The sequence below is a fragment of the Typopeltis vanoorti genome, chromosome 2 (genome assembly GCF_054136105.1).
Source record: "Typopeltis vanoorti isolate ZY-2024b chromosome 2, IOZ_Tvanoo_1.0, whole genome shotgun sequence".
Classification (NCBI taxonomy): domain Eukaryota; kingdom Metazoa; phylum Arthropoda; class Arachnida; order Uropygi; family Thelyphonidae; genus Typopeltis; species Typopeltis vanoorti.
In genome coordinates, this window is record NC_143550.1 from 2,791,652 (window position 1) to 2,818,442 (window position 26,791).

The 26,791-nt window shown below is 37.5% G+C and overlaps 2 protein-coding genes across 2 annotated transcripts; both read left to right on the forward strand.

Annotated features, from left to right (window-relative positions):
- The first annotated feature begins 6,433 nt into the window (after nt 1-6,433).
- Nucleotides 6,434-13,010, forward strand: LOC150108783 (facilitated trehalose transporter Tret1-like). Its single transcript, XM_090403218.1, has 2 exons — nt 6,434-6,681; nt 10,973-13,010. The coding sequence occupies exons 1-2, from the start codon at nt 6,498-6,500 to the stop codon at nt 12,178-12,180; spliced, it is 1,392 nt and encodes a 463-aa protein (XP_090259344.1). The 5' UTR covers nt 6,434-6,497; the 3' UTR covers nt 12,181-13,010.
- A 6,635-nt stretch (nt 13,011-19,645) lies between these two features.
- LOC150108784 (facilitated trehalose transporter Tret1-like) lies at nt 19,646-23,984 on the forward strand. The gene is made up of 2 exons (XM_090414212.1): nt 19,646-19,886; nt 22,708-23,984. The coding sequence occupies exons 1-2, from the start codon at nt 19,655-19,657 to the stop codon at nt 23,880-23,882; spliced, it is 1,407 nt and encodes a 468-aa protein (XP_090270338.1). The 5' UTR covers nt 19,646-19,654; the 3' UTR covers nt 23,883-23,984.
- Nucleotides 23,985-26,791: the final 2,807 nt, after the last annotated feature.

A 26,791-nucleotide genomic window follows, 5' to 3' on the forward strand; every position in this document is an offset into this window, starting at 1 on the left:
TTATATCCGCAGCTTAAAGCTTAAATTATATCCACACTGTTACCTACATAATAGAACAAGGAAATGAATATTTAGTGTTCGTACATTTTGAGAAAGACTTTCTTTCTTTATATCAATCAGAAATAGTAAAAAACTTAAAACAACAGACCAGTCTAGTAGCACAGTAAATTATTAAAAACTATATCTGAACTCGACATGCAGCTGATTTGCCCATCAGAGAAAGGAATGCGGCTAGGAATGATGATTGATTTTGATTTTTTATGGCGTAAAGACATACTGCGCCAGGACACAGGATCATGTTTACCCGGTGCAAAAATTTCACGATATTAGCCACGCCATTCGGATGCAAAAAAAGGTAATTGACGCAAAGACATACTGCAGTATGTACGGTAATCACAGAAGTCCATTTGCGGGATTCGAACCCGCAGCCTCTTGGGTGGAGCATTGACACTATACTTTATTTACACCAAAGCATCTAAGTACATTCAAAATAAATATATGTACAACTATATATATACACATGTACATTCAAAATAAATATATGTACAACAATATATATACACATGTACATAGAATGCTTATTCTATTGGGCATTTTGATTTACATTTTTTCATATCTTAGCAATAGGTATATATTTTTACAATTTATTCTTCCGGATTTTTTAACATCATAATCTGCTCAGTGTCTGCTTCTTCCTAAAGTCCTTTCAACATGAGCTGAGCAGTATTTTTTTTCTTTTAATATAACATATCTTTTGTATCCATTCAATTCTATATTATGAATTTAAGTTAACAGTCACATATCTATTTTGATAAATCATATTTCCTTCTATTATATGATATTCATATATTTTTGTTGTATATTTCCACTTACACATGGGATTCGATCTACGTTAGTATCTCTTGTTAGGAGTCACTTAAAAAAACAAGCCTATGTAAGACTATTACACTTTTTTATAAAATCTTTATCAAGTAGCTTTATTTTTATCCTCCTACATGTTTCGCCAATCTGTTTCTATTGGCATCCTCAGGGAATACAAATCAGTAAGCTAAAATGAAGGTTACAGACTAGGTTATAACCGATGGTTCTAATTCATACAAAAAATTGGTATTGTGTGTGACAATGTGCTTGAGACAGTCTCAAGAAAAGAGCTATACAGTATACGACAGACAAGGATGACCTACTAACGGAATTAACCACAATATCCAGAGAACTTTCTTTAAATGGTTACCCAAAAAGACTCTATAACAAGATTCTATTTACTGATATACCACATCGACAACGTGATGACGTCCAATACATCAGTACAATTACGATTCCTTTTGTCAACAACCTTTCCAAAAAATTAGCTAACCTTTTAAAACCACATAAGATGAGAGTGGCATTCAAACCATTCAACACTATTCGGAAATTTTTAAGATCACCGAAAGATCCTCACCCATTCTACAAATACTCTGGAGTATATAATATTCCTTACTCATGTGGTATTAGTTACGTAGGTCAGACCTCTAGAAGCTTTGAAACGAGAAAGAAAGAACACATAGGATATGTCAGAAATAACAGACAAGACATTTCAGGCCTTTCATGCCACTCTGCCTCTACTAACCATCACATTGAGTGGGATAAGAGCCTTATGCCATACATAGAAGATAACTACCATTCAAGAACCTTTAAAGAAGCAACTACAGTCGTCCGTAAAACTGAACACCTAAACAAGAATCAAGGTCTAATTTTACCAGAAATTTGGAAAACTTTTATCAGATCATTAAATATCAAAGAAATGAACTTTCATAACAATTACGTCATGAGTCATTACGAATAAATCACGTTAACGAGACACGCACATTGTCACGCACAATACCAATTTTTTGTATTAATTAGAACCATCGGTTATAACCTAGTCTGTAACCTTCATTTTAGCTTACTGATTTGTATTCCCTGAGGATGCCAATAGAAACAGATTGGCGAAACATGTAGGAGGATAAAAATAAAGCTACTGGATAAAGATTTTATAAAAAAGTGTAATAGTCTTATGAATAATTGTCAAGAAAAATTTCAACATAAGCCTATGTAAGGTTTGTTTTAACATATACAGGTTCGGATTTTACATTGTGAATTAATCTGACAACTGAATTCTATTTCCATATACCATATTTATATATGTATATACGTATAAACACATTTACATACACATACATATATACCTATTACTACTTTACATATAATACAAATTCTCTACATATGATCATTCATATTCTATAGATATAATTATTTACCTATTATACATATTCTATACATATAGTTTCTTTCATATATTTTTGGCCGTATATCATTAATTGGGTTATTGCTACATCATTATCTCTTGTATGTATGCGTATATAGGGGATGGGCTTGATTTGTTGTTTTACGGTGGGTCTTTAATTATTTCTTGAATAAGTACTTGTTCATCCACATCTTCTGTTATGAGACCTGTTCTGCGCCATTGGTTTCTTCTAATCTTTTTTCTGTGTATAGTGTCTGTAATGATTTGTTTTAAGTAGTTGTTCAGCTTTGTAATTATATCTGGGCCTGCTTCTCTGCCATAAACTTTATCGCTTCTGCAGGTCCAGATAGCATACATCGCTGAAATGATGATTATTGAGGTGTTGTTAATGTGTCCTTCGTTTAGCCAGAAGAGTGTGTGTTCTGTGATGGGTACTTTGTGCTGTGTATGAGGCTGTACGGTGTTCCATATTTTAGACGTATGAGGGCAGTAGAGCATTATGTGGTATAGTATTTCTGGTTGGGGACAAAAATTACATTTGGCTGGATGGTGCAGTGGAATGCCTTTCCCTATGAACCATAGTTTTGTGGGTAAACAGGAGTGATGCACTTTGTAAAAGAATGTTTTAAGTTTAAGGTTAATGGGTAATGTGAATACTTTTTTTAGTACATAGGATTGTTTTATTTGTCCTCTTTCAATCTCACGGTGCTGAGGGGGTTCGATTACAGCTCGCGTGAGATTGATTTGCGCTGTTTTGGGTTTCATGTTTAGGAATTCATTTATTGTTATGTAATTGTTAATGAACCTATATCCTTCCGCAATCTCATAGAACATTTTGGGTATTTTGCCATGCGACTGGGGAAGGGTACAGATTATTTTGTCTGGCATTATTCTTTGTGTATAATGTATAATTAGCGATAACCACTCGGCCGGCCAGGCAGGCTGAAGCAAGGAGATCCAAAATATCACTTAAAATGTTTTCTACTACACTGGAAGAAGTCTTTAGGAATGTACCATAGGATAACTATGGAATTAACATCAACGCAAGGAATCTAACTCATTTACATTTTGCATAAATAAACAGTTTGCAAAAGAAATAAAAATAAAAAATAGGGTAAAATAAAGAAGAAGCGCAAGAAATGCTAAATGACCTCGACAGAAAAAGCAGGAAAAATTATTAAAAATTAAAAAACAAAACAGCGACTAATTCATATCAGATTGAACTATAGCAGGTGATCCTCTTGAAACTGTGGCTGTCTCTATTTACCTCAGACAGTTAGTTAGCGTTAAGGAAAAACAACACGAAGAAGAACAAACCTCTTTGACTGTATGTTTAAAAAAATCTATTCGTATGTGCATTCTAGTGTAGAGCTTCTTTGGTCCGTTGTTTGGTCCATATAAACGAAGAGCTTTGACTGGAAAGACCTTGGTTCGAATCCCTCTTAGGACGTGAAAAACCGTTATCAGAGCTTTTCAACTGAAGGTAATTAGTCGGTCTCACAACGGACGCGGAGACTCTTCAGCGCGGGAAAATTAATCGCATGAAAATTCTTCGCGGATATATATGAAAAAAAAAAGAAGAAATATTTCCCATATGTGAAAAAAAAATATTTTATATATTATTTAATATTTCGATTATATTTAGCTTTCTGATTTTTTTTTTATTCCGTATAAAGTTATTAATATTCTTTCTTACTACAGGCGCTGTGGATGGAATTAGAATAGTTATTAGGAAAATAAAATATTTAAGAACAGTTAAGGAGAAAGGGCACAATTTTTAAGAATATTTATTCTTCTAACCGTTCACTATTTTTCTGTTCTGCGCATTTAGACATCTATCCAGGTGTGATATATTTTTTTATCTGAACTAATTTAGAAGGTGACGTGTTTCAGTTATTGAATGCACGTGTATTTTGAAAATGACTCCACTTTCCTGCATACAAAAGACATGTTGTACGCTGTTATCGTGCACTTTGAGTAATTATATCAAAGAAAATGATAATAAAATTCCGAAAATCCTATCATCATTATGTAAATCCCGCGGTGATACATAAAATTAAATACATACAAATACATAAAACACTATATTTTTTGAAATTTATCTTGCACTGCATTTACTTTTCATATCTCGGTATCAATGCAACATCATTGCAATTTTCTAGCGAATTTCTTTTCCCGTGATGAATTTTCCTGCAATTTCTTTTCCCGCGATGAATTGTCCGTGAACCCATCATAACTGAATTAACCTGTATTCTTGTATATGCTTTTGTACAATTCTTTGAATAACTCGACTTTTCCCCTATATCCCTTCCTCAATATTTCGTCTCTTTACCTACTCTTCAATAAAGTAACCATGTTTTAGTTATTAAGAATGTGCGTTTTATGGGGAAAAGAAATATCTCGAATTTCTGTGACACCATCAGTAGTCAGTTGGGTCGTATCAACTGATTGGTAAATGGTTACAAGTGGTTGCCAATGTGCAAAGGGAGAACGTCTTAAGATTTTATGCTAAGCTGTGTATTTGAGTAATGTACGTTCTTTTCTTTTCTTTTCTTTTTTTTTAAAAATAGGTCTGCATCAAGGAGACAACCAAACGCACCTAATAAAACATATCAGCAGAAGGTAGATAGTGATAATCCTGTACTTCGCCCATGCTGCTTAAATGGCACAGCCAAAAGGACTGCTCAAATTGCTCGTTCTATTTTGAAATAATCCTCGAACATTGTCGCAATGCATTAATAATCCGCGTATTAAAACCTCATACGTTAGAATTCTGTGACAGTTCTTATCATGATGAACAATATGACAAAGATTACAGAAGTATGACCTGCAAGCGACTCTCCTAAAATGCATTTTTTTCTGATATTATATTATAATATCAGAAAAAAGGTCGACGGGAAATTCTTTTATTTATTTCATTAAATTAGTTACTTCATTGTATTTTAAAGCAAAAGCAAAGATTGTCATTCTCTGTTGTTTATTAAATAAAAACATGGAACATAAGAACCAATAAGGACAGCATTTTGATTAAAATAACAGAATAGTGGTTATAGAAAAGGGAGAAATTCAGGGATCACAAACTGCTGCTTCTTACCCAACATGGGCAAAATTAAATTATTCCATTTCATTGCAATAAATATCATCTTTACTGAAAATTAAACTTTTAAATGTTCAACAAGTCATGTAACGATGTTGCAACATTCAGAAAACCGTTAGAAACAATAATTTCGTATAGCCAGTGGCGCACTCAAGATTTATCTTTGGGGGGGGGGGGGTACACGACAGACACGACACAACATAAATTAAAAAAAAAAAAAGAATTTTAATTAGGGAAAGATTTTTAGAAATTTTTCTGGTGTTTTTTCTTTTTTCTTTTGGAGTGGGCCAGGGCCTCTTGGCCCCCTCCCTGGGTGCTCCAATGCGTATAGCAATCCAATATATTCGAGGAATGTAACAAAAAGAACGATCCCACATAAAATCAATGATCACCCACAGTTCCCCCCCCCTCTCCTTACAAGTTCTCCAAAAGCGATGCAATGCATCGTTTTCGGCGACTTGTGAAGGAGAAATCCCATTGCTGTATTTTATTTTCCATGGTAATCCCACACATAAGAGGTTTTATAACTGCTCTTTGCAAACAAGCGTACAAGCAGAAGGAATAACGCTTTAATGAGATTTAAAAAAAAATACATTCAAAAGAGAATTACGTACAATGTCAGAAGATCCTATGAATTAAACTATTAATTCTAAAATATGAACTGCGTACATGAGGGAAAAGTTTTAATGAATGCACAGAAAAATAAACTATGTAATACGACAGTTATTCCAGTAACACGTCCTGTGTCGAGTTAAATATTTCTCGACGTCACAAAAAGAAATCTCCTCACAACGGCAGCGTTCGAAGAACGTTTATATTTCAGTTCGTTCCGGTTTAATAGACAGGTTAAAACTGGAAAGAACAGAAACCTAAGAATTAAGCAAGATTAACTTAAAAGATGCAGTAAGTCATCGAGAAGAGGATAATAAATTTTTTTGGACACAAGGAATTATTTAAAGATCCCTAGTCAGCAGACATCTAGTCAAGTCGATTACGACATAAAGTAAATATAAAAGAAGAGCAGTTTGCTTCAAAAGTGTGTCCGTCGTTATGGATAATTTAAATGTGCCATCGACAGACCTCCCGTGGTCTAGTGAAGTTCCTGTTGCCAGAAAATGTGAGACTAAATTCAGGAAAATGTACTTAGCTGCACTATCATCGTTAGTAGGAGGTGTTTCAGTCGGTATGGCCGCTGCCTACACCGCATTTGCACTTCCAGACATGGAGAAACCCACAAGTCCAGTCACCGTGACCGACAGTGATATGAGCTGGATTGGCAGTTTACTGGCGTTAGGAGCTTTGTTCGGCGGAATTGCTGCAGGTAGGTACTACCCTCGTGTTCCTCTTAAATCCAGCTTACTAAAAGTTTATACAAAGCATTTTTCAAAGATATTTTTTATTCATTAGTATTACATTGTATTATATTATAACAACAACAACAACAACAACAATATATACGAAGGAGTATACAAAACTAATACGCCTGTTTCCCTACTTTTTGCTTCGAGCGTGGCAAAAGGCTTTAACGTTCCTCAGTAGACAGTTGTAGTTCTTCCATCACAGTGAGTTGTGCTGAAATCGGTCACACACACACACATACGCGCGTAGCTCAAAATGACAGCTGTTTAAACATGCATGTGTAACAGCAGAACCAGAGAGAATGGTGAGAAAATTCCATGCGGAAGATGTCGGTCTGATGAAAATTCATTCCCATCTGAAAGTGTGCATGAAGCTGTTGACTGAGCAGTTATACATTGGGCTGTAATGACACCGCCCGATCTCGCACCATTGTGCTCACAAGGGATACATGAACCATTTCGTTGGACTGATGCTTCTCATACCGTTCATAGCCCGAATCTAGCACCTTCTAACTACCTACTAGCCCTTCGATGAGCCAATTTTGTAGACTACGAGTATTAAAAGCAAACAGTTTGTGAAGACTTTTACGGAGTCAGCATGCAGCGTCTCGCTAAGCGATAGCAAAAGTGTTTAGAGAATGACGGATTAAAAAATGATACAAAATGCTCGCGAAAGATGAGAATTAATCCACATAAAAGCCATTTTTAGTTAAACAGTAATTTCTGAGAGAGAGAAAAAAAAAAGGAAGCATTACCACTGGCAGTTGTGTGCCGTACTCTAGTTGCGATGTCACTAAAATCATTAGTAACCGTGGGGTCAGCTAAGGGTAGAGACTGGCTTCACTGCTGATTTCCATAAGTTAGGGCTAGAGAAGTTCGACCTGATCCCGGGAGGGAATGAAAGGAGGTAAAGGTATAAAGGAATATATATATATATATATATGTGTAGAAAGTATTTTTACCTTGGGTATAAATATGTTAAAGATACCAAGTAATTTTAAACCTGGTTTTACTCCATTTCCCAAGTAAGCAAACAGACTAAAAGTCAAGTTTGCGCCTGCAATTGATGCAAGTCTAACTGATCCCACAGGTAGCGCAAGACCAGGGCAACTCGTGGTAAAGGTGGAACAAGCTCTGATCACTAATCTTAATATTTACCTTTAATGCCAAAACACATCTCCAAGAAGGGGATGTATGATGTTTTGTATTAAAGGCAAGGGGCCACTACCCAGACCGGTTTCGACCTTTATTGAGGTCTCATCAGTGGGAGCTAGGCTAGAAATACCAAGATTTAGTAATACAAACTTGACTTTTAGTCTGTTTGCTTACTTGGGAAATGGAGTAAAACCAGGTTTAAAATTGCTTGGTATCTTTAACATATTTATACCCAAGGTAAAAATACTTTCTACATTTATATCTCCTCCTGAGATTTTTATTTAATAAGGTTAAAACACCTTATGGTAACTTGTTTTGGTGAAATACTTACAAGCTCTGTATTACTAAATCTTGGTATTTCTATTTCTAGCCTAGCTCCCACTGACGAGACCTCAATAAAGGTCGAAACCGGTCTGGGTAGTGGCCCCTTGCCTTTAATACAAAACATCATACATCCCCTTCTTGGAGATGTGTTTTGCCATTAAAGGTAAATATTAAGATTAGTGATCAGAGCTTGTTCCACCTTTACCACGAGTTGCCCTGGTCTTGCACTACCTGTGGGATCAGTTAGACTTGCATCAATTGCAGGCGCAAACTTGACTTTTAGTCTGTTTGCTTACTTGGGAAATGGAGTAAAACCAGGTTTAAAATTGCTTGGTATCTTTATATCAGGAAAACGTTCAATGTTTTGTAGAGATTGGTTCCCTAAATATACAATACTTTATCTACGATATTAATTCACGGGAGATACAATGATTGCACTTTTTATCAATGGGAATTGATAAAAAGTGCAATCAATGGGAATTGTGGACCATTCTTCCTGCAGGCATGTGATGAGGTCGTGGGTTATTGTGGGGCTGACGTCCCTTGAACTCAGTTCATCCCGCAGGTGTTCAATACAGGGCGTCAAGTGTCATGGCATTCATGTTCACAAACCACGCAGTTGCATCAGCAGATACTTAAGACACGATGCACTGTCTTGCTGAAAGAGACAATGGTCAGTTCGGAGAAGCGCCGCAAAGTAGGAAGAATTGCATTGTCCAGAATGTTCATATACTTCTCGGAGTTCAATGTTTATGGTATCACAAACAGAAGTCAGAGGGCAAACCAGGAAAAACAGGACAATACCATCACTCCACCAACTTCATATTTCATGGAATTACGCACTGTGGTTAGAGACGTCCACTGGGCATCCGCCGCACTCACCGACGTCCATCTGCTTAGCAGAGGGTGTAGCGTTATTTGTTGCTCCATAAAACAATTTCAAACTTCCACGTCCCACAGTACACGCTCTTTACACCACTGAAGACGATGCTGCATGTTGGTTCGGGTGATGTGAAGCTTGCATATTGCAGTCCTACCATTGAAGCTCATGTTGTGATTCTCGCTTCTGAATGCTTTTGTGCAGATTTGTGTTCCCCTCGATGCTGGGAGCGAACTCCCCCATTCAACGTGTTAGCCGACGAATGGTGGTTTTTACGTATTACCCTCGTAGTTTGTCCTTCATATCCACCCTACGGTTACACGCGATGAATGTGGTAGGTTGTCCATTGCGGGTAGCACTTGGATTTAACTCTCTGCGCTTCCATCTCAGTATGGTATCATTGATTGTTCACGTGGGATGGCCAACTTTGTTAACAATTTGCCGAACATGCAACATGGCATCCTATCATAACACCTCTTTCAAATTTCGCCAGTTTCCTTCTCGCAGTTATTTCACCAGGACATAGTTGCACTGACTTGATAAACTATAAGCATGACTCGTCATGGCACGAACTATCTTGCCAATGTGGGTGCCCGTTGACTTCTTTCCAAGCAGTGTATAGTAATAAATTTTACACCATGGTATTAAATAGTGCATTTGGTCAGAAAAATATTTGGAGGGGAAGTTAGTCGCTGCCTCTTGGTAGAAACGAGCTGAAGCATAAAAATCAGGGTCGACTCCTGCAGGTCTCTGATTGGCTTACCGCACTCGAGACTTGCGCAGACAGTCATAAAGCTAGAACAGTGGCTGCAAGAAGTTTATTGAATAAGTGAATGTGACCAAACCATCAAATCAGGCAGAATCAAAATTATTATTATTTTTTTAAATGCCCTAAATTGTTTTTGGATGAACAGTTACTGGCTCTCTTATTTGGAAATGTTAAGACGACGATAGTTCAGTATGTCTGAACTATCGCGTGTTCTTGTTGCCGGTTAACCTTTGTGAAATAAATAAAATAAAGAACCCTCGAGTTTCTGGAAGGAAAACACTGTCATCTTTGTGAGGCTACCTGACTCACCTTCCAATGAAAAAACTTATACTATTCTGCGTCCTGAACAAGATTTGAGCCAAAGTTTCGATATCAAAATCTATCGTCCATATTTATGAACTACGATTGACTGGCAGCTGGTTGGTTGTGTGGAATCTTTTCAGCCATCTTAAACACATCTTCACACTAATGTAGTCTTGATTCTTGAGGCTTGCCGCCACGAAAGCTGTAACTGTCGCAGTTTCCTCTGATTTCTAATTCTACTTTTCTTGTTTCTTTGAGAGGGATGATCTTTGACTGTTTTAATATATATTCTCTACCTGTTGTCACTGGCAAAGTGTCATTTCTTTACAGCATTTCATATTATAACAGTGTTAAAAACTTTACGTATCAGCACGATGAGGCTGAACATTTGTTCGTTTGCCATCACGCATTCCTACTGTTATTCCCTCTACCATACACACTCCAATGTTCCTTCATTAATGGCCTCAATTTAAATCTATTTGAAAATAAACACTATCGATTTTAGTTCTCCCTTCTGCGTTAGTACCACCCATCTACATTAGAGCATAATAATACATCGCTCCGTATTATTCAAACGATCCTTTTTGCTCATTTTTCAATTATTAGCAAATTTCGTCATATTCAAAATAATGTTTACTTAACTATGTAAATAAGTTCATTAGGCATACATTTATTTTTAACTTAAATTCTGTACGGTCGACGTGGATCGACTGAAATCTGAAAATGTGACTATTTATGGACATCGTTTACTTGTGAAAAATATTCTATAATTGTTTACGCATTGTCAAGGAAAAGTGGTAACAAAATTTATAAATTGTTTCAGGTCCCATCTCGGATGCTGCAGGAAGACGAAGGATTCTGATCTTCTGTTCACCGCCTTTCCTGGCAGGATGGCTCTGCATCTTTTTCGCCAAGAACGTGATTATGATATTTTTAGGACGTCTTTTAACTGGCTTTTGCTGCGGCCTTGTTTCGTCTATGGTTCCCATTTATGTTGCCGAAATCTCAACCCCCGACGTGAGAGGTCTGTTGGGAGCGTGGTATCAAATGCTCGCTACGATGGGTGTTTTGCTGGTGAATTCTTTAGGTAGCTACGTTTCGTGGCAGTGGCTAGCAATGTGTTGTGCCGTCTTTCCGGCTTCATCCGTAATTCTTATGTGTTTTATGCCCGAATCTCCAAGATGGCTAGTTGCCAAAGGTAGACGTAAGGAAGCGATTTCCGCCATTGTTTTTTTGCAAGGCGATACCATAAACGCAAAGGAAGAATGTTCGCTCATTGAAGATGACCTTCGCCTGCAAGCAACAGGACGGCCAAGCTGGCGTGAGTTCATTCATCCCACGGTATACAAGCCAGCTCTGTTATCTATAGGACTGATGTGCTTTCAGCAATGGTCAGGTATTAACCCCATATCGTGCTTTACAGTTTATGTTTTGAAATCTGCAGGCGGCTCTTTGGATCTCTTCTTATCGCTTATTGTCGTATCAGTTAGTCGCATCATTGCAACGTGTACAAGCAGTGTGTTAGCCGACAGACTTGGCAGATGCACATTACTGCTTATATCTGGATTTGGAATGGCCTTGAGCTTGATAGCTTTAGGCATTTTTGACTTGCTCACGCAGAAGCATTTTTTATTTATGAGCACCCACGGTTGGCTTCCCTTAGTCAGTATATCAGCATTTGTAATTAGTTTTGATATTGGCTATGGCTGCATGACAGGGATTATTATTCCCGAAATAACCCCGACTAGGGCTCGAGGTGTTGTGTTTGGCATTTCGAATGCAGTCATGTGGGGGATGGCATTTCTCGTGACTAAAATTTTCGATCAGATGAATTCCTTGTTCTCTTCGTATGGAACATATTGGATGTATAGTACAGTGTGCTTATGTGGTTGCATCTTCGTTTGGCGTTTCATACCGGAAACTAAACAGAAGTCTCTAGAAGAAATTCAGAAAATATTTTTAGCCATTGAAAAAAATAAAAAGAAACCAACTATATCTTCCATTACTCTAAACGAAACAAATGAAGTCTGATGTACGACGTTCTGCAATTCAGCTGGTTAGCAATGCGTCTTGTTCTTTACCAATGAATATGCGGTTGTAATTTGAATGTAACTGATCTGTTAAGCAGCAAGTTTAATCTTACAACGCGATGCCAAACTCGACTAACTTTCACTTCGAGGCGAATTCAGGGAATAAGTTGCATGTTTAATGAGTGCTAATAATGAATGTGCAGGATACCAGAATTATTTCTTCGCTCTCAGGGCTTCAGTTAGACACTGATCATTTTTGTCAGAACAGTAGCGGCTGTCATGATAATAAAGCTTTATCTTTCCTTTCTTTCGCGAGGAAAGGAAGAATAAAATCATGAAGAATCATTATAAAAAAAAAAAAAAAACTCGAAGATGAGCGTAATACTTTAAATACCAGGAAAAGAAGAACTCATATTTCTTAAATACTTATTTTCTGTTTAATTATTTTTCATTTATAACGAAGTACTTTGTAAATTTCGTCGGTCTGTAGATTTTAAAGTCGAGGGGGGGGGGATCTCTGTAAAGGAATTTAAGGTGAAGGCGTTCATCTTGCCACGTTGTTAGTATTTCTTGTAAAGTAACTGGAAATATTTATTTCGTTAATTTATACTTGTACACAGAGAGAGAGAGAGAGAGAGAGAGGATGCTTCTGAGTATTCGGGTTTTGTGACCTGCAAGAGAACTTCGTGAAAATTTCATTCGTGGACGTACGGCTGCATGCCGTACGTCCACGAATGAGAGCTGTGCATTACTTTGTAAATATAAACACAGAGAGTTTGTGTGAAAACGCGGAGCTATCGTAAGTTATGAATAAATAATTGTAAAGACTGCTTTTTGTTATTAATATTTTATTAATTTAGTATTGCTCTTCCTGCTGTAGACTTTGAATTCTGAGATGACATGTTCTCCAGGAGTTTAATAGAAAACACCATTTTGGCTCCTTTGGGAATCGACTAAAAATGAAAACTAAAAGTAATAATTATCCACATAAAATATGACTGATGCAAACAGAAATCAGTTGTGAGTAAATATCCTTGGATGCATTTCGTTGTTTTGTTTTATCTGCTAACTGAACATGGTATTCTCTTTGTGATCTGGACTTGTTAAATGCTGCAATCTTAATGTTGACATGCTTCCTCTCAATTGCAGTGGGTGTGCACATGCTCTGATTATGACGTGTGAAGAACAATAAACTTTTTTTCTTATATTTATCAGAACGAATGTAAATGATTAAATTTTCTAAGATTGGAAATGAGTTGACCCACACGGCAGTGATATAATACTTTTCAGTCGGGATTGATATAAAAAATGATCACATGATTGATTTATATTTATTTCAGCATGTTGTCAGTATAAAGGGGGGGTGGATTCTTTCCTGTTGAAAATTAACTCATTACGGGGGGATAATTTCTAACTAATATTTGTAACTCGTATTTCGTCCAGTCACAGGTTTCAAAACACGCTTACATTTAGTTCTTCCAACCTCTAAAGAAACAAACAAACAACAACAACAACAACAACAACAAAAAAAACTTAGAACCAGTTTGCTGTCTGGAAAACACCAATATAACGGTAATACTAACTTGAAAGAAATCAAAAGTCGTGAGAGAAAGATTAGACTTACAGGTTACATTCAAGAAGTGAGCAACATTTAGATGTAAATTCTCGGTAATCATGCACAAGCAGCACGAAAAATTTGCAATGGAGTGTTAATAAAAGATAACAAAAGGTTCAGATATGCAACAAGGACAGTGTTCACTGTTAAACTATAACAGCATTGTAAAAAGAGCTTGAGAAATATACATGAAGATCTAGGTTAATACCATACTCACTTTTTCGTGGCATCAGCTTAGGAAAAAGAGAAAGTACTGGACATTATGGACTTCTAAATTCCCATTCAATAGGATTTTAGATAACCAAATACAAAATAATACACGTCATTCTTCCGAATACATATTTTCCTCTCCAGCGCAAGCTAATGCATCGTTACAATTGATAGCATGTTTTTTTTTTATTAATTAATTAATAAATTAATTTCGTAATTGGAAATAAGACTTTATACTGAAATAGATTAAAGAACGAAAGTCTAACATGCAATACACGTTTTCATGGTCAGTAAAAGACAAACGTTTTGGGCTAATATTTTACATAATAACACAGATTTTGGAGCAACAAAAAAGCCGATGGACAGCAGGATTCCTTTTCGTCAAAAATGAATTTGTCTTTCGAGATCTTCTCTTCTACTTTATATTGTGGAAAAATAAATAAATAAAAACCAGCCGTCTTAAAATTCTGTTGTAAAATTCTATTCAATTTTGTAGCTTATAAAGGAAGGTGATATAAATATGAATACCGGTGAAATCTTACCAGAAGTTTTTAAAGAACGGAAATATTTGCTATGGATTTTGATTACATAAATGTTCTTATGCATGTCATATCGTTTACTCAGTCGTTGGTGAATTCCTCGTGGCATACAATTAGAGAGGCATATCTTCTTCATCAGCAAGCTTTCCAGGGTTTTTTCAAAGAGAGAGACTTTCTTGAAGAAGTGAATTTGATTTCGGGGTTCATGAATTACATTTTTCTAGATGGCTGCCCTCCACTTCTGAGATGAAATCTTATGCATTGGGTAAAATTAGCATTAAGATTAGCATTAAAATTAGCCTTATGGAAACAAAATTTTTTTTTGTTTTTCATTCCAGCAGCGTGCGGAGATATGTTCTAACGAGTTTGCATTCTGATTATGCGGAGCATCATTTGGATCAGTCTGCTGTTAGTAACCGTAATGAAACAGTTTTCACACGAAACAAATACTCTTAACTAATTAACTTTCATTCTCGTAAGAATTTGTGGGAGTCTCCAAGCGAGACACTCAAAAGAATACAACTGTCCTGTGACGATCAAGTAATGGTGCTGCGAGGCACAAACACTTCTTGGAATAATTTTATTAATATGCGTGAGCACGAGAACGACTCTGCAAATACAATTCACAAAACTATTGCGAAGTGAGAATGTTTTTCGTAAATTAGGCGTCTCCACAAACAGTGGAAAGAAAGCACCTTCCCTGCAGCTGGAAAGTTAAGTCCTGATAAGATCCATTCAATGTTCGAACATCATAAAGCTTTATTAGAGTTTCATTGAAATTTCAGTTTGAATGGTGAGTTCTCTTATTCATACGATGTAGATATTCCGGAATCCTTGCTCTAGAGACGAAACATGGATCGTTTACAAACCACTTTAGAGCTTCGATAAGTGGGAATGCAGTTTTGCACATGTCGATGGAAAATTCATCTACCTCGAGGACAGTGCATTATAGCGGACATAATGCACTCTTTCCACGATCAACTCTTTTATACGTGAGATTCACATAAAAAAATAAAAATAATGACAATAAAATAACTGCATTCCATAAAATTGACATTCGAAATTAGTGATTGTCTTCGTTCTGGCAGCTCTTGGTATTCACATGATAGCAAAGATGATCACTTAAAGCAGAACAGAAAGCATACATATCACGAAGCACAAAATTCAGAATATGAAAACAAAAATTAAAGGAAAAAAAATCACCAAACACATTGCCGCGTAACATTGCCATCAAGCATGCGAACAGAGGAATGTCTGTAATTGGAATACCATTTTACCACAAAATGATATTCCGTGTTACTCGAAGGGCCTCTATAAAATGCCTTGGTTGTAGAAGTTTCCAGTTTTCATCATTAGCATTCATCGATCCCTTTCCTTCAGAACTCCAGGAGCGTTCCATCTAACAACGGTTGACCCGTTATTGATATCATTATCAATATTATCAATTGATATTAACGAACGATGAAAGACTTGAGTGTCAGACTGTTGTTGTGATGTCGGATATTTCCCTCCTCAAAAACAGACACTTTTTTGTCAGCATCTTCCCAATACTCGCAACAATTTTAGCGTTCATACTCGCAATACCTACCTGTTAGCCTGCCTCATGCAGAGGTAACGGCGGACTTTTTCCTCCCAGAAAATTTTTTTTTTATCCCGCATGTATGTGTTTTCTTCTGACTGCTCGCAGAAGAAGCAAGCAGTCAGAAGAAAACACATGCAATTAACAGATATAACACTATCTCACAGCCTTAGTTTTTGCTGGATAGTTTCCTGTTCTGCGGGATCAAAAACCCGACTTTCTGGGAGGAAAAGGATGGAGGGATACACCAAGATATTGGATACATGGATACACCAATATCCTTCTATCCATCCACTGTAGAATACGGGAGACTACACATCATGGCTTAACTCAAATCTGTAACCACTGTAATCCAATGATGAACCGGAACTGACGAGTTTTATTTCGTTTCTTACGAACTATTGGGTTTCCGGAATATGGTCAGAAATGTGATTTCGGAGTTTAAAATAAAATTCATCTGCGACTGAGTTGGCATAGACGATTCCCTTTCGTTCGAAATACCTCACTTCGAAACACCGTCTAGCAAACGAAAAACCTTTATCAGGGCTTTTCATCTGACAGTGCGTTAGCCGGTGTTAGCCGTAACCAAGTGAAGGGTTTTCTTCTCGGAAACTTGGGTTTTCATCCCACAAAATAGGCAAGCCGGCCAGAAGAGCAACACCCGCAATTTATAGCCGTAACTGACAATGCAGATAGGACTGCGTTATCATGAGCATGATAAGGTAATCATAGGAGCTGCTTTATCATACGCAGCTTCCAGTTTCGAGGAAGCCAATTACTTGGCCGTGGCAGGCCTCTGAGCATAACACGAAATGGGAGTGGGATGGGGATGGGGGTTTAAAATTATGATCAAATACAGTGGGTGATCGGTTAACGAACAGTTCGGACTGCGAACAAATCGGACAACGAACACTTTCGCGAAAGATTTTTATGTTCGGACAACAAACACGTGTTCGGATAACGAACACCTCACAGAACAAACACAAGAAGAAGCGATGTTGTGTGTAAGATTTGTAGAACTGTAACGATAAAAGAAAGGGAAATTCAAGAGAAGGCTAGAGAAATTTTTGAAGAACTCAAGAAATAAACTCCACATTCGTCACATGAGGAGATAAAATTCAAGGGCTACCACTGAATAGCTTGCAAAGTTTAGAAGAAGATTTGGCATTAAACATGTGGTAATGTACGGTGAGTCTGCTAGTGCAGATAAAGAAGAAGCTGAGAAGTTCTGTCTCAAATTTCAAGAATTCATTAAAAAGAAGAATATTGTCCACAACAAATTTTCAATTTGATGAAACTGGTTTATTTTGGAAGCGCATGCCGAACCGTACCTACATCACGAAAGATGAGAAAAATATTCCTGGGCATAAACCCATGAAAGAACGATTGACGTTACTTTTGGGAGCTAACGCTAGTGGTGATATGAAGCTTAAACCGTTTCTTGTCTATCACTCTGAGAACCCTAGAACATTCAACAAAAATTTCATAATTAAAGAAAGACTGCCAGTGATGTGGAGATCGAATGAAAGGGCATGGGTCACGCAGGTTCTTTTCAAAGAATGGCTGTTTAAAGTTTGTGCCCCAAGCATCAAGGATTACCTTCAGACCAATGAATTGCCATTGAAAGCACTGTTGCTTTTGGACAATGTACCAGGACACCCAAAAGACCTTGAAGATAATTTGCTGGAAGACTTTCCCTGGCTGACAGTTCAATTTCTGCCTCCAAATACCACTTCGTTGATTCAGCCAATCGATCAGGAGGTCATTGCTGGTTTCAAGAAATTATACACTCGCGCGCTGTTTCGTCAGTGTTTTGAAGCATGCCAGTTCGCCTCAATGATGACATTAAAAACATTTTGGAAAGAAAAATTTGATATTCTTGAAGCTATCCGTCTCATTCAAAAGGCATGGTCAGAAGTCACTCAACGACAGTTGAATTCTGTTTGGCGAAAGCTGTGTCCATCCTGCATTCAGGGAGACGGAGATGATGTCCCTAAAATTATGGATGAAATTGTGACAACTGCTAGAGATCTGGAATTGGAAGTGAATGAAGATGACATTGAAAAGCTCATAATGGAACATGAAAATGATCTGACGACAGAAGAACACCAAGAAACTCAGCGAGATGTGTTTTCTTCGGAAAAAGAGGAAGACGAAAGAGGAACAATCCCGATATCTGCTATTAAAGATCTTTTGGAGAAGTGGGAGAGATGTCAGAACAACAGTCTTTGAATGGCACCTAAACCAGGTTGAGGTCAATAGGCTTGGGGATCTTTACCACGACAGTGCTATTAATCACTTCCGAAAAATCCTGAAGAGAGGAAAGCAATTGACATTGGACAGATTTTTGAACGCTCTACAAAAGGGAAAAAAATGACTGATGAAAATGCAAGACTGTGTATGTATGTATTATTGTTATTATAAATAAACGTAGTAAGAAATTATATAATTATTTATTTATTTATTTATTTTTGTGTCTCCAGAACGAATTAATCGAATTCCCATAAAAATCTATGGTAAATCGATGATTGGTTAACGAACAATTCGGGTAGCGAACATCGTCTTTGAACGGATTATGTTCGTTATCCGACCATCCTCTGTATTAGATTACGCGATTACATAGTTTAGAACTTGCTTGCATTCCTATTACAGTCATCGATACCCCAATTACTATTAAGAAAATATAATATAAAGAGAGAAATTAAGCTGGCTATGTGACCTACCCAGGACGGATGCCTCGTCCCACTAATCTTGTTCTTGGGTTCAACTTTAGAGAAGAACTTCGAAATTTGGAGAGGACGCATGAAACAACTGTAACAATACTTCGTGTGTACTGAGAAGTACGCATAAACTATTATTAAGCATAAGAAAGAAATTTTTTTTCTAATTTAGTGGTGTTCCAGTATTTTTTTTCACCCACGAAATTCGGCACTTTTATATTAACAGTATTCTATTATGGCTTCTGCCATGAAGGCGGCAATCCTGAGTAAGTTGTTCTTAATAATAAAATAAAATTAAAATTAAAAAAAAACAAAAAAAAAAAACATGCCAGGCTGTGTGCCGGAATCCCACAGTGCCATGAATTCGTGGATTATCTAACCCTCACCCTGGTCACATGGCAAGGGTTAGATTAAAATATGCTATAGGTTTTCAATCTGTCTTGGATGGGATTCACACGCGCAAATTATTATTATGGAAATTAAATAGAAAGTAAATGAAATATCTAAAATTATATGCAATTAAAATAATGTAAATGCGTTTAATAATAAATTCTTTAATGGAAGACCCTTTCCCCCTCCAGTTTGTATTTCGAGGTGCGAAGAAGTTTCTATCAGCATTTGAAATGTGAGATAGCGATGCTGATATTCGGTCTGATTAGTAAGTGGTAGCCGGAAAAAGGCGAAAATCGTCACGAGTTCTGATAAGCAATTACAGTTGGATAAGCTTCGACAGAAATCCGAACCTGCAGACCAGTTTTCATGTCCGCGTAAATCCTTTCCGTTCAGCAGCTTGATATTTCGTCGTCAGAATCATGAGTCTAAGGGCGGTGTTTTCTTTCCCGAGACTGCGATTTCGTAAGATGTACTTAGCAGCCGTAGCCGCTCTTTTGAATGCGACTGCGGTGGGCATGAGCGTATCTTACTCAGCGCCGGCGACGCCAGACATGCTAAAAGCGACTAGTCCGGTGAGAATATCTGAAGACGACGTCATGTGGATAGGAAGCCTTATCGCAATCGGAGGGTTGATCGGAGGAGTAACAGCAGGTAAGTCATTCTACCAAGATTAAGTTCCTTTTATCAAAATAATTGCTTCTCTTGCATATAAAATTAATGCGTCACTGCAACATTTGCTTCAATTTTTTCTTATGGAAGATTCAGAAGAATTTTATGCAAAGGTCGTTGGAATGTGCAGATTTCGATGTTATCGAACAAGTGCTTATTTGGACTTGTTAGATGAAGTGTTCTGCATCACGCCATCACAGCAAAGTATTTCACAAAGTGCGCACACCCCTCATTAGCTGTTGTATTTGTCTTTGCAATCAGGGGCGTCACAGAAAAAAAGTTTCCAGGGGAGCAAAGCAAGGAGACGAATAATTACATCAATAAATTTTTATTTAATTAATTATTTATTTATTTTTTCGCAAGTAGATCCCAGTTAGGGGCAAGTGCCCTGCTTGTCCCCCCCCCCTCTGCGGACACTCATGTTTGCAATCATTACAGACAAAGAATCCGAACCCAAGTCCACACAAAGAATTTGTCATCGTAAAAATCTGTTCGTTCATCAAAAGCAAACATTTTAACTTCCGAATATCAACTGTCGTAAATGCACGTTTTCTATTCGAAGAGCTCTGAATGGAGTTCATCCAAACTACCTATTTAATTACCCAAATCAGTCGGATCGACTTTGCTAATGGATTCCATTCAATTTCTAACGACAGAATACTTTTTGTGCGCGAATAATAATATTATTATTTATTTATTCCCCCGCCCCCAACATGTCATTTTCGTCCAGCTTTTCAATTTGATGTATCACCACTATCAGAAGTTATCAGTTTGTAGGACCTACTCGGGGTCTTCTGTGTTCTGGTAAACGTTTTGTGAAACTAATTCTACACCCGGTTTAGGTAAGACGTAAACAGAAATTTTACTAAGGTCAGTTAGTCTCATACAGAAGTGGCATGGCTTCCTTCTCGGAAAACAAGATATCCGGAGAGAGAGAGAAAAGGCGCAGTTATAATATATTTTGATATTATAACTTTTTTATAATATAATATAGGCGGAGGTATAATATATTTAACAGCAAACAAGAATATTTAGAAGGAATCTGACATTATTAGCATTCAGGAATGTGTTATTAGAGCTAATCTCAGGTGGGATGGTCACTAAACAGAATGGGAGAGGAGGAAAGATGAGCAAAACAAATGTTCTTTTTCAGGCTGGCAGAAAATAAAACAGAAGAAGACCAAGATTGAGGTGGAATGATGCAGTAAAAAGTGCCTTAGAAGATAGAAATATACAATCTCGTAATACTGGAGTATTGACAGGTATATTTTTTAAGAAAATTGCCAATAGGAAGTTAAGTGGTGATGTAAACTTTTCATGATGATGATGTAGTGCTGTCATAATCTGCACACCCTTCACCCAGAGGACCCATATCAGGAATCTGATGAAGATATATTGACGGTTTGGCTTGGCTAACAATTTCATTAGGCATAATTTCCTACTAATTGCGGCCCCTCCAATTGGCTGCGAACTAATTTTTTGTATCCGATCACTCCAGGAAGGGAGAATAAGCCCAATTATGCCGTTGCATATGTTTATGCAAAGTTCATTTACTTGAGCATACCTAAATCTGCACACGGAAGTGGTCACTGCTCTTTGCGTAAATGTTTTCCTCGTCGTACCGTCTGGTTCGTGTGAAATCTGAAGTTGCGCTTTGCTGTTTCGATTTCCCAAACTGAGGTTTGCATTAGTACGTACTCATTTCAAATTGCTTAATGGATAAGCACAAATAAACTATTATAATTTATTGAACGTTTATTATAATGAAAACCTTACTACCGATAATAAATTTCATTTTGATGCCGAAGGTATTTAATTGAGCAATCAATTCAGTTACACTTCGCTTTTCCCCCCCCCCCCCTCGTTGTTTCCGTTAGTCGTATTTCGTTACTTATCTATTTTATTAATATTTTATGTTCTTGTCCCCCTCCTCACAAATCATACTAATGAATTTATTTATTTATTTATCGAATTTTCAATTTATTTATTTAAATTCGATTTTTATACGTTTCTAAACCTTTTGATTTGGGATTTATTTTTAAACCAGACATTCTACACTGTTCTGTTTTGATTTGATTTGATTTGTTTTCAAAATTAATATTAACAAAAAATTGCGCCATAATGTTTGGAAAAAGATTTTGTTGGAAGAACAATTAAAAATTTTTTAGCCTGACGTTGAATTATTTATTTTATTAAAAGTACGAAATATCACGAAAAAATGCTGCAGTTCAACAGGAATCAGAGCATTCGAAATTTATAAACAGAGAGTGCACGAAGTGCGCTTTTGAAAGTCTGTTTTATCCGTCAGGGGAAGCTAATCCATGGAAAATTCACGAAATCTGTTCATGTTGCCGATCAGCGTCACTGAAAATAAATAAGTAAAATAGAATAAAATTACATATTCACACATCGTGATGTTAGGCTAAGAAAGTATTTTCCTTTAAAATACTGGAAATAAAACATAGTTTTGGTGGGAATAGCGATAAAGCGAGAGCATCATCACTATCCTGTAATTAGAGAAAATCGGTTTCAAGAACCCAGCAATCAGATGAATCTCCTCTTTTTTTTTTTTTTTTTTCTTTCCTTCAATGAGTAATTTCCATGATTTTTCCAGTAAGCATTTTGATCGGTTTGGATTTACCAACGTCTTCTGATTTCGATGACATATCTTGCGTTATTATCATACCTTAGATTTAATTGTGACCACCATTTCGAGAAACGGTGGTCAGAATTATTTCGAGAAATATTTAAATTATATTCTATCGACATCAGTATTTTGACAATTATTTCTGTTCCCTTGTAGGACCTCTGTGCACGCTCCTAGGAAGGAAAGGCGTGATGATGCTGTCTTCACTTCCGTTCTTGGTAGGATGGCTGTGCATCGTTTATTCCCGCACTGTCGCAGTCATATTCATAGGAAGGATTTTCACTGGTTTTTCCTGCGGGCTCGTTTGCGTCACAGTGCCTGTATACGTTGTCGAAATCGCCACTTCAGAAGTTAGAGGACTTCTCGGAACATCTTTTCAAGTATTCTTTACTTTTGGGGTTCTGTTGGTGATGGGTTTAGGTGCCGTTATGTCATGGCCATGGTTGGGCATCGCTTGTCTCGCTATTCCGGTGTTATCGCTAATATTACTCTGCCCCATGCCCGAGTCTCCGCGATGGTTGTTATCCCAAAACCGGTGCTTAGAAGCTCTGCAGGCCATAATATTTTTACATGGCTCCGAAGTTAATCCGGTGAAGGAATTCCGAACTATTGAAGAAGATATCAAGTCGCAATTTGCAAACAAACTGACTGTGAGCGAACTGAAGAGGTCCACCACAATGATACCGGCTGTTTTATCGATCGGTCTCATGATTTCGCAGCAGCTCTCGGGCATCAACGCTATTATGTCATACGTAGTGTCGGTGTTTGAGAGTGCAGGGAGTTCTCTAGATCCATCAGCGTGCGCCGTAATAGTGGCTGCCATTCAGGTGGTTTTCGCCTTTGTCAGCAGCATTGTAGTGGACAGGACAGGACGTAGGATATTGCTGCTGATATCGGGAATTGGTACGACAGTCAGCCTGAGCGCTATAGGAGCCTACTTCGTTGTGGAAGAACGTGGCAACGCCGTCAACAATTCGTGGCTACCTCTTCTGTTTTTAACAGCATATATAATCTTCTTTTCTATTGGCTTCGGTCCAGTTCCTTGGTTAATAGTTGCAGAAATATCTCCTTGTCGCTTCCGTGGATTGATAAGCGGAATCGCAAATGGATTTAATTGGACTACGGTATTTGTTGTTACTAAAACTTTCGGGGACATGAGCAACGTTCACAAATATGTGCCGTTTTGGTTCTATGCAGCTGCAAGTCTTTGTAGTTGCGTATTTGTGTTTGTGTTTCTGCCGGAGACAAAAGGAAAATCTCTCGAGGAAGTGCAACTGATGTTCACCAAACGAGTTAAACCCGTTTCCGAAAAAGGCATGGACTGCATCTGAAATGGAAATTTACTCGGCTACGGTCAGAATAATTCTGCTTTATAAGGCAATATCTTGAGATTCTGGAAGGAACTCGATTGTCACGAGATGTGGGACTAACTGAACGGCTACAATAAAGACAAATATTTCTCATGAAATTTAATCCCATTTTGTAATATGCACACACTTCGCAGATTCCAAAGTCCGTCAAGCTTTTGTTACAAATATAAAGACACAAAAATAAATTATTTCGAGCTTCTCTTCAATCGTTTAAAGTTTTCTGTTATTCAAAATCGAATCTTGATGATTCATTCTCGGTTGCCGGCATGAAATTCCCAACAAGCGTGAAAATAAGTTTCGTTTTCCGTTTAATTTTATTTATTTTTCTATAAACTCGTTTTGGAATTACCAAATATATAAATAAATTAACGGAATAAAATTATGAAAAGGGAACTGGCAAGCACTGCCCATCCCCTTTACATCAAACTGTTTCAAAGGAAATGCTCCATTTACTCGAGGAATTACCAGAAAGACACGAACATTCATGCTGGCGGAACAAGAGAGAAACGAGGATTACTAGGCTTTCAAAGGTGACGTCACAAAAGTGAGTAAACGGGTTAGAAGATGAGAGTTCCGCTTTTGGTTGAAGCATCCATGAACCCCATGCTACAGGAGCAAAGAAAATTAGCGAACATTTCGAAATCGAATTGTTTTTCTGCTGATTAGTACTTCCGCATTAACGATGACATTTGACAGCTGCTATTACTGTCGTAAAGTTTCTTTTTAGATCGAAATCTAGAAAAGAAAGCCACAGTTAGGAGAAAAAGAATTAGTCATATGAAATGTTAGGCGTTAAATGAATACTTGTCAGCAATGAGATTGATCTGATCTGCGACAAAGACGAGGCTAAAATGTTGAAAGGCGCATCGGAGTAACGCTTCGCTCATCGTTTAAAAATTGCATTACGCGATGTATTTAGTTAATATCGGGATGCGGATCAATGAATGTCAAGTGGAGACAGAGAAGATCCAGCATTTCGAGACACTTAGCTATTTCGAGAGAGAGAGCGATCAGTCATTTTCGTACCACACTCGTCAAGTCATGCTCAACCTCGTGATTAGAGTTTTGTCGTCTATGGAGTTGATGGTGACCACCAGACCAGTTCATTATGTTCGTCATTTGTCTGTTTTCAGGTTGGGAAAGTCACTTTCCCAGGGGAAATGCTGTGCACCTTTTCCGTAATACTGGCGAGTACCTGTAGTTTAAAAGTCATTTTAAATGTTCCTTTCAGTTTAAAACCCAGGATGTACCGTATGGATCCTGGATATATGAATATAAGAATCTAAGTTATCTTCAGCTCTGTTAGCAGTATGTATGCACTTTCTTGGAGTTATAACAGTTGCTTAAATATCATTTTTGTTCCAAGCGTTTATCAGAACTTTTCAGACCCCCAGTTCGTATATATGTAACTCCAATTTTATATATATACTCATGAATATATATAATGTATTTAAAATATACATTATATGTCCACATGGATCTTTTCTTCCGATTATCCACTTAGAATCAGAAATCGTCACTCTCTTCCCTTTCTGCCAATCGGAACTAAAATGTGCTACATTTTTCCGGATATCAGAGAAATAAAAAATGGAAATAAGTAAAAGGAAAGCACCGACTCACTGAACTGGACACAGCTGTAGAATCGTTTTAAACAGGTGCTAGGTAAATGGAACAGCGTTCGTTCCATGTCTTCACTTAGAGGGAGAGTACTAATAGTTAACCAGATGGCTGCGAGTATCTTATGGCATACCTTCAAAGTACTCACACCTCCTGAAGAATTTCTCTACCACATTCAAAAGGAAATCAAACGTTTCCTCTGGAACAAAACTCACTGGACAACATACCCTCAACTCTGCAAGCAACTCAGCAAGGGAGGTCAAGGCCTGATTTCCCTTGAAAACAAGATTAGATCCTTCAGGATAATCCTCCTCCTAAAAACACTTCAATGCAATCACACTTATGTAACCACCTTCGATTACATCACGAAATCATCCACCAGAGGACTTACATTACGCGATGTAATGCAATCAATGCAATACACTTTCCACAATCCTCCGAATGGCCAGTCCTGCACCATCTCCTCCTAAACTACCTCATTTTTACAAAGACGCTCTACAGCAATGGAAAAACTCAGGACTTCAGCACACACTCACAGGATCAACAGAATCAGCTGTACTTACAGAACCACAATTGCGAACAGAAACATCACAAGTCTCACAAAGGACCAGCCTTTTCTTTTCCCTACATGGAACTGGGCAGGAATAAGAGTCATAGGAGACCTCCTAACCAACACCCTAAAGTGGAAAGCATTCACAAGACTACCAATGAAGAACCCAAAAACTGAAAAGCAATATCAACAGCTGCAAGCCTCCATTATTAAATCCTATCCAGATATCGCTACACCTCAGGAAATCCGTATTCCTTCTAGAAACTGCTCGGGGCCAATATTCCATCTTGTACAATCTGAAGCCTCACTTCCAATTCTTCCCTCCAACTACAAGAAAATATACCACTTCCTCATGTCAGTGTCCCCATCCTCGCCCTTCTTATACTCAGCCTTAACACTCTCATCTACAAGGCTGCATATACCACACAGTTTTCAGTGGGATCTGCCATATAAATCAAAATGTGCCAAACCGGATTCCGATATACAGTGGAGACTATGGCACAGCATCTTGCCAACTCCTTCTAAGCTCTACAAATTTCAGCTAAGAGAAACGGATCTGTGTCTATTCTGTGATGTTCCTTGGAACACACATATCTGACCTGTCCCGCAAACAAAATGATAATCACCTATGCCCTGAATACTGCCTCTAGCACCTGTAACTACGCACACAGCCAAGAAGACTACTGAAATTTAGTCCACGCAG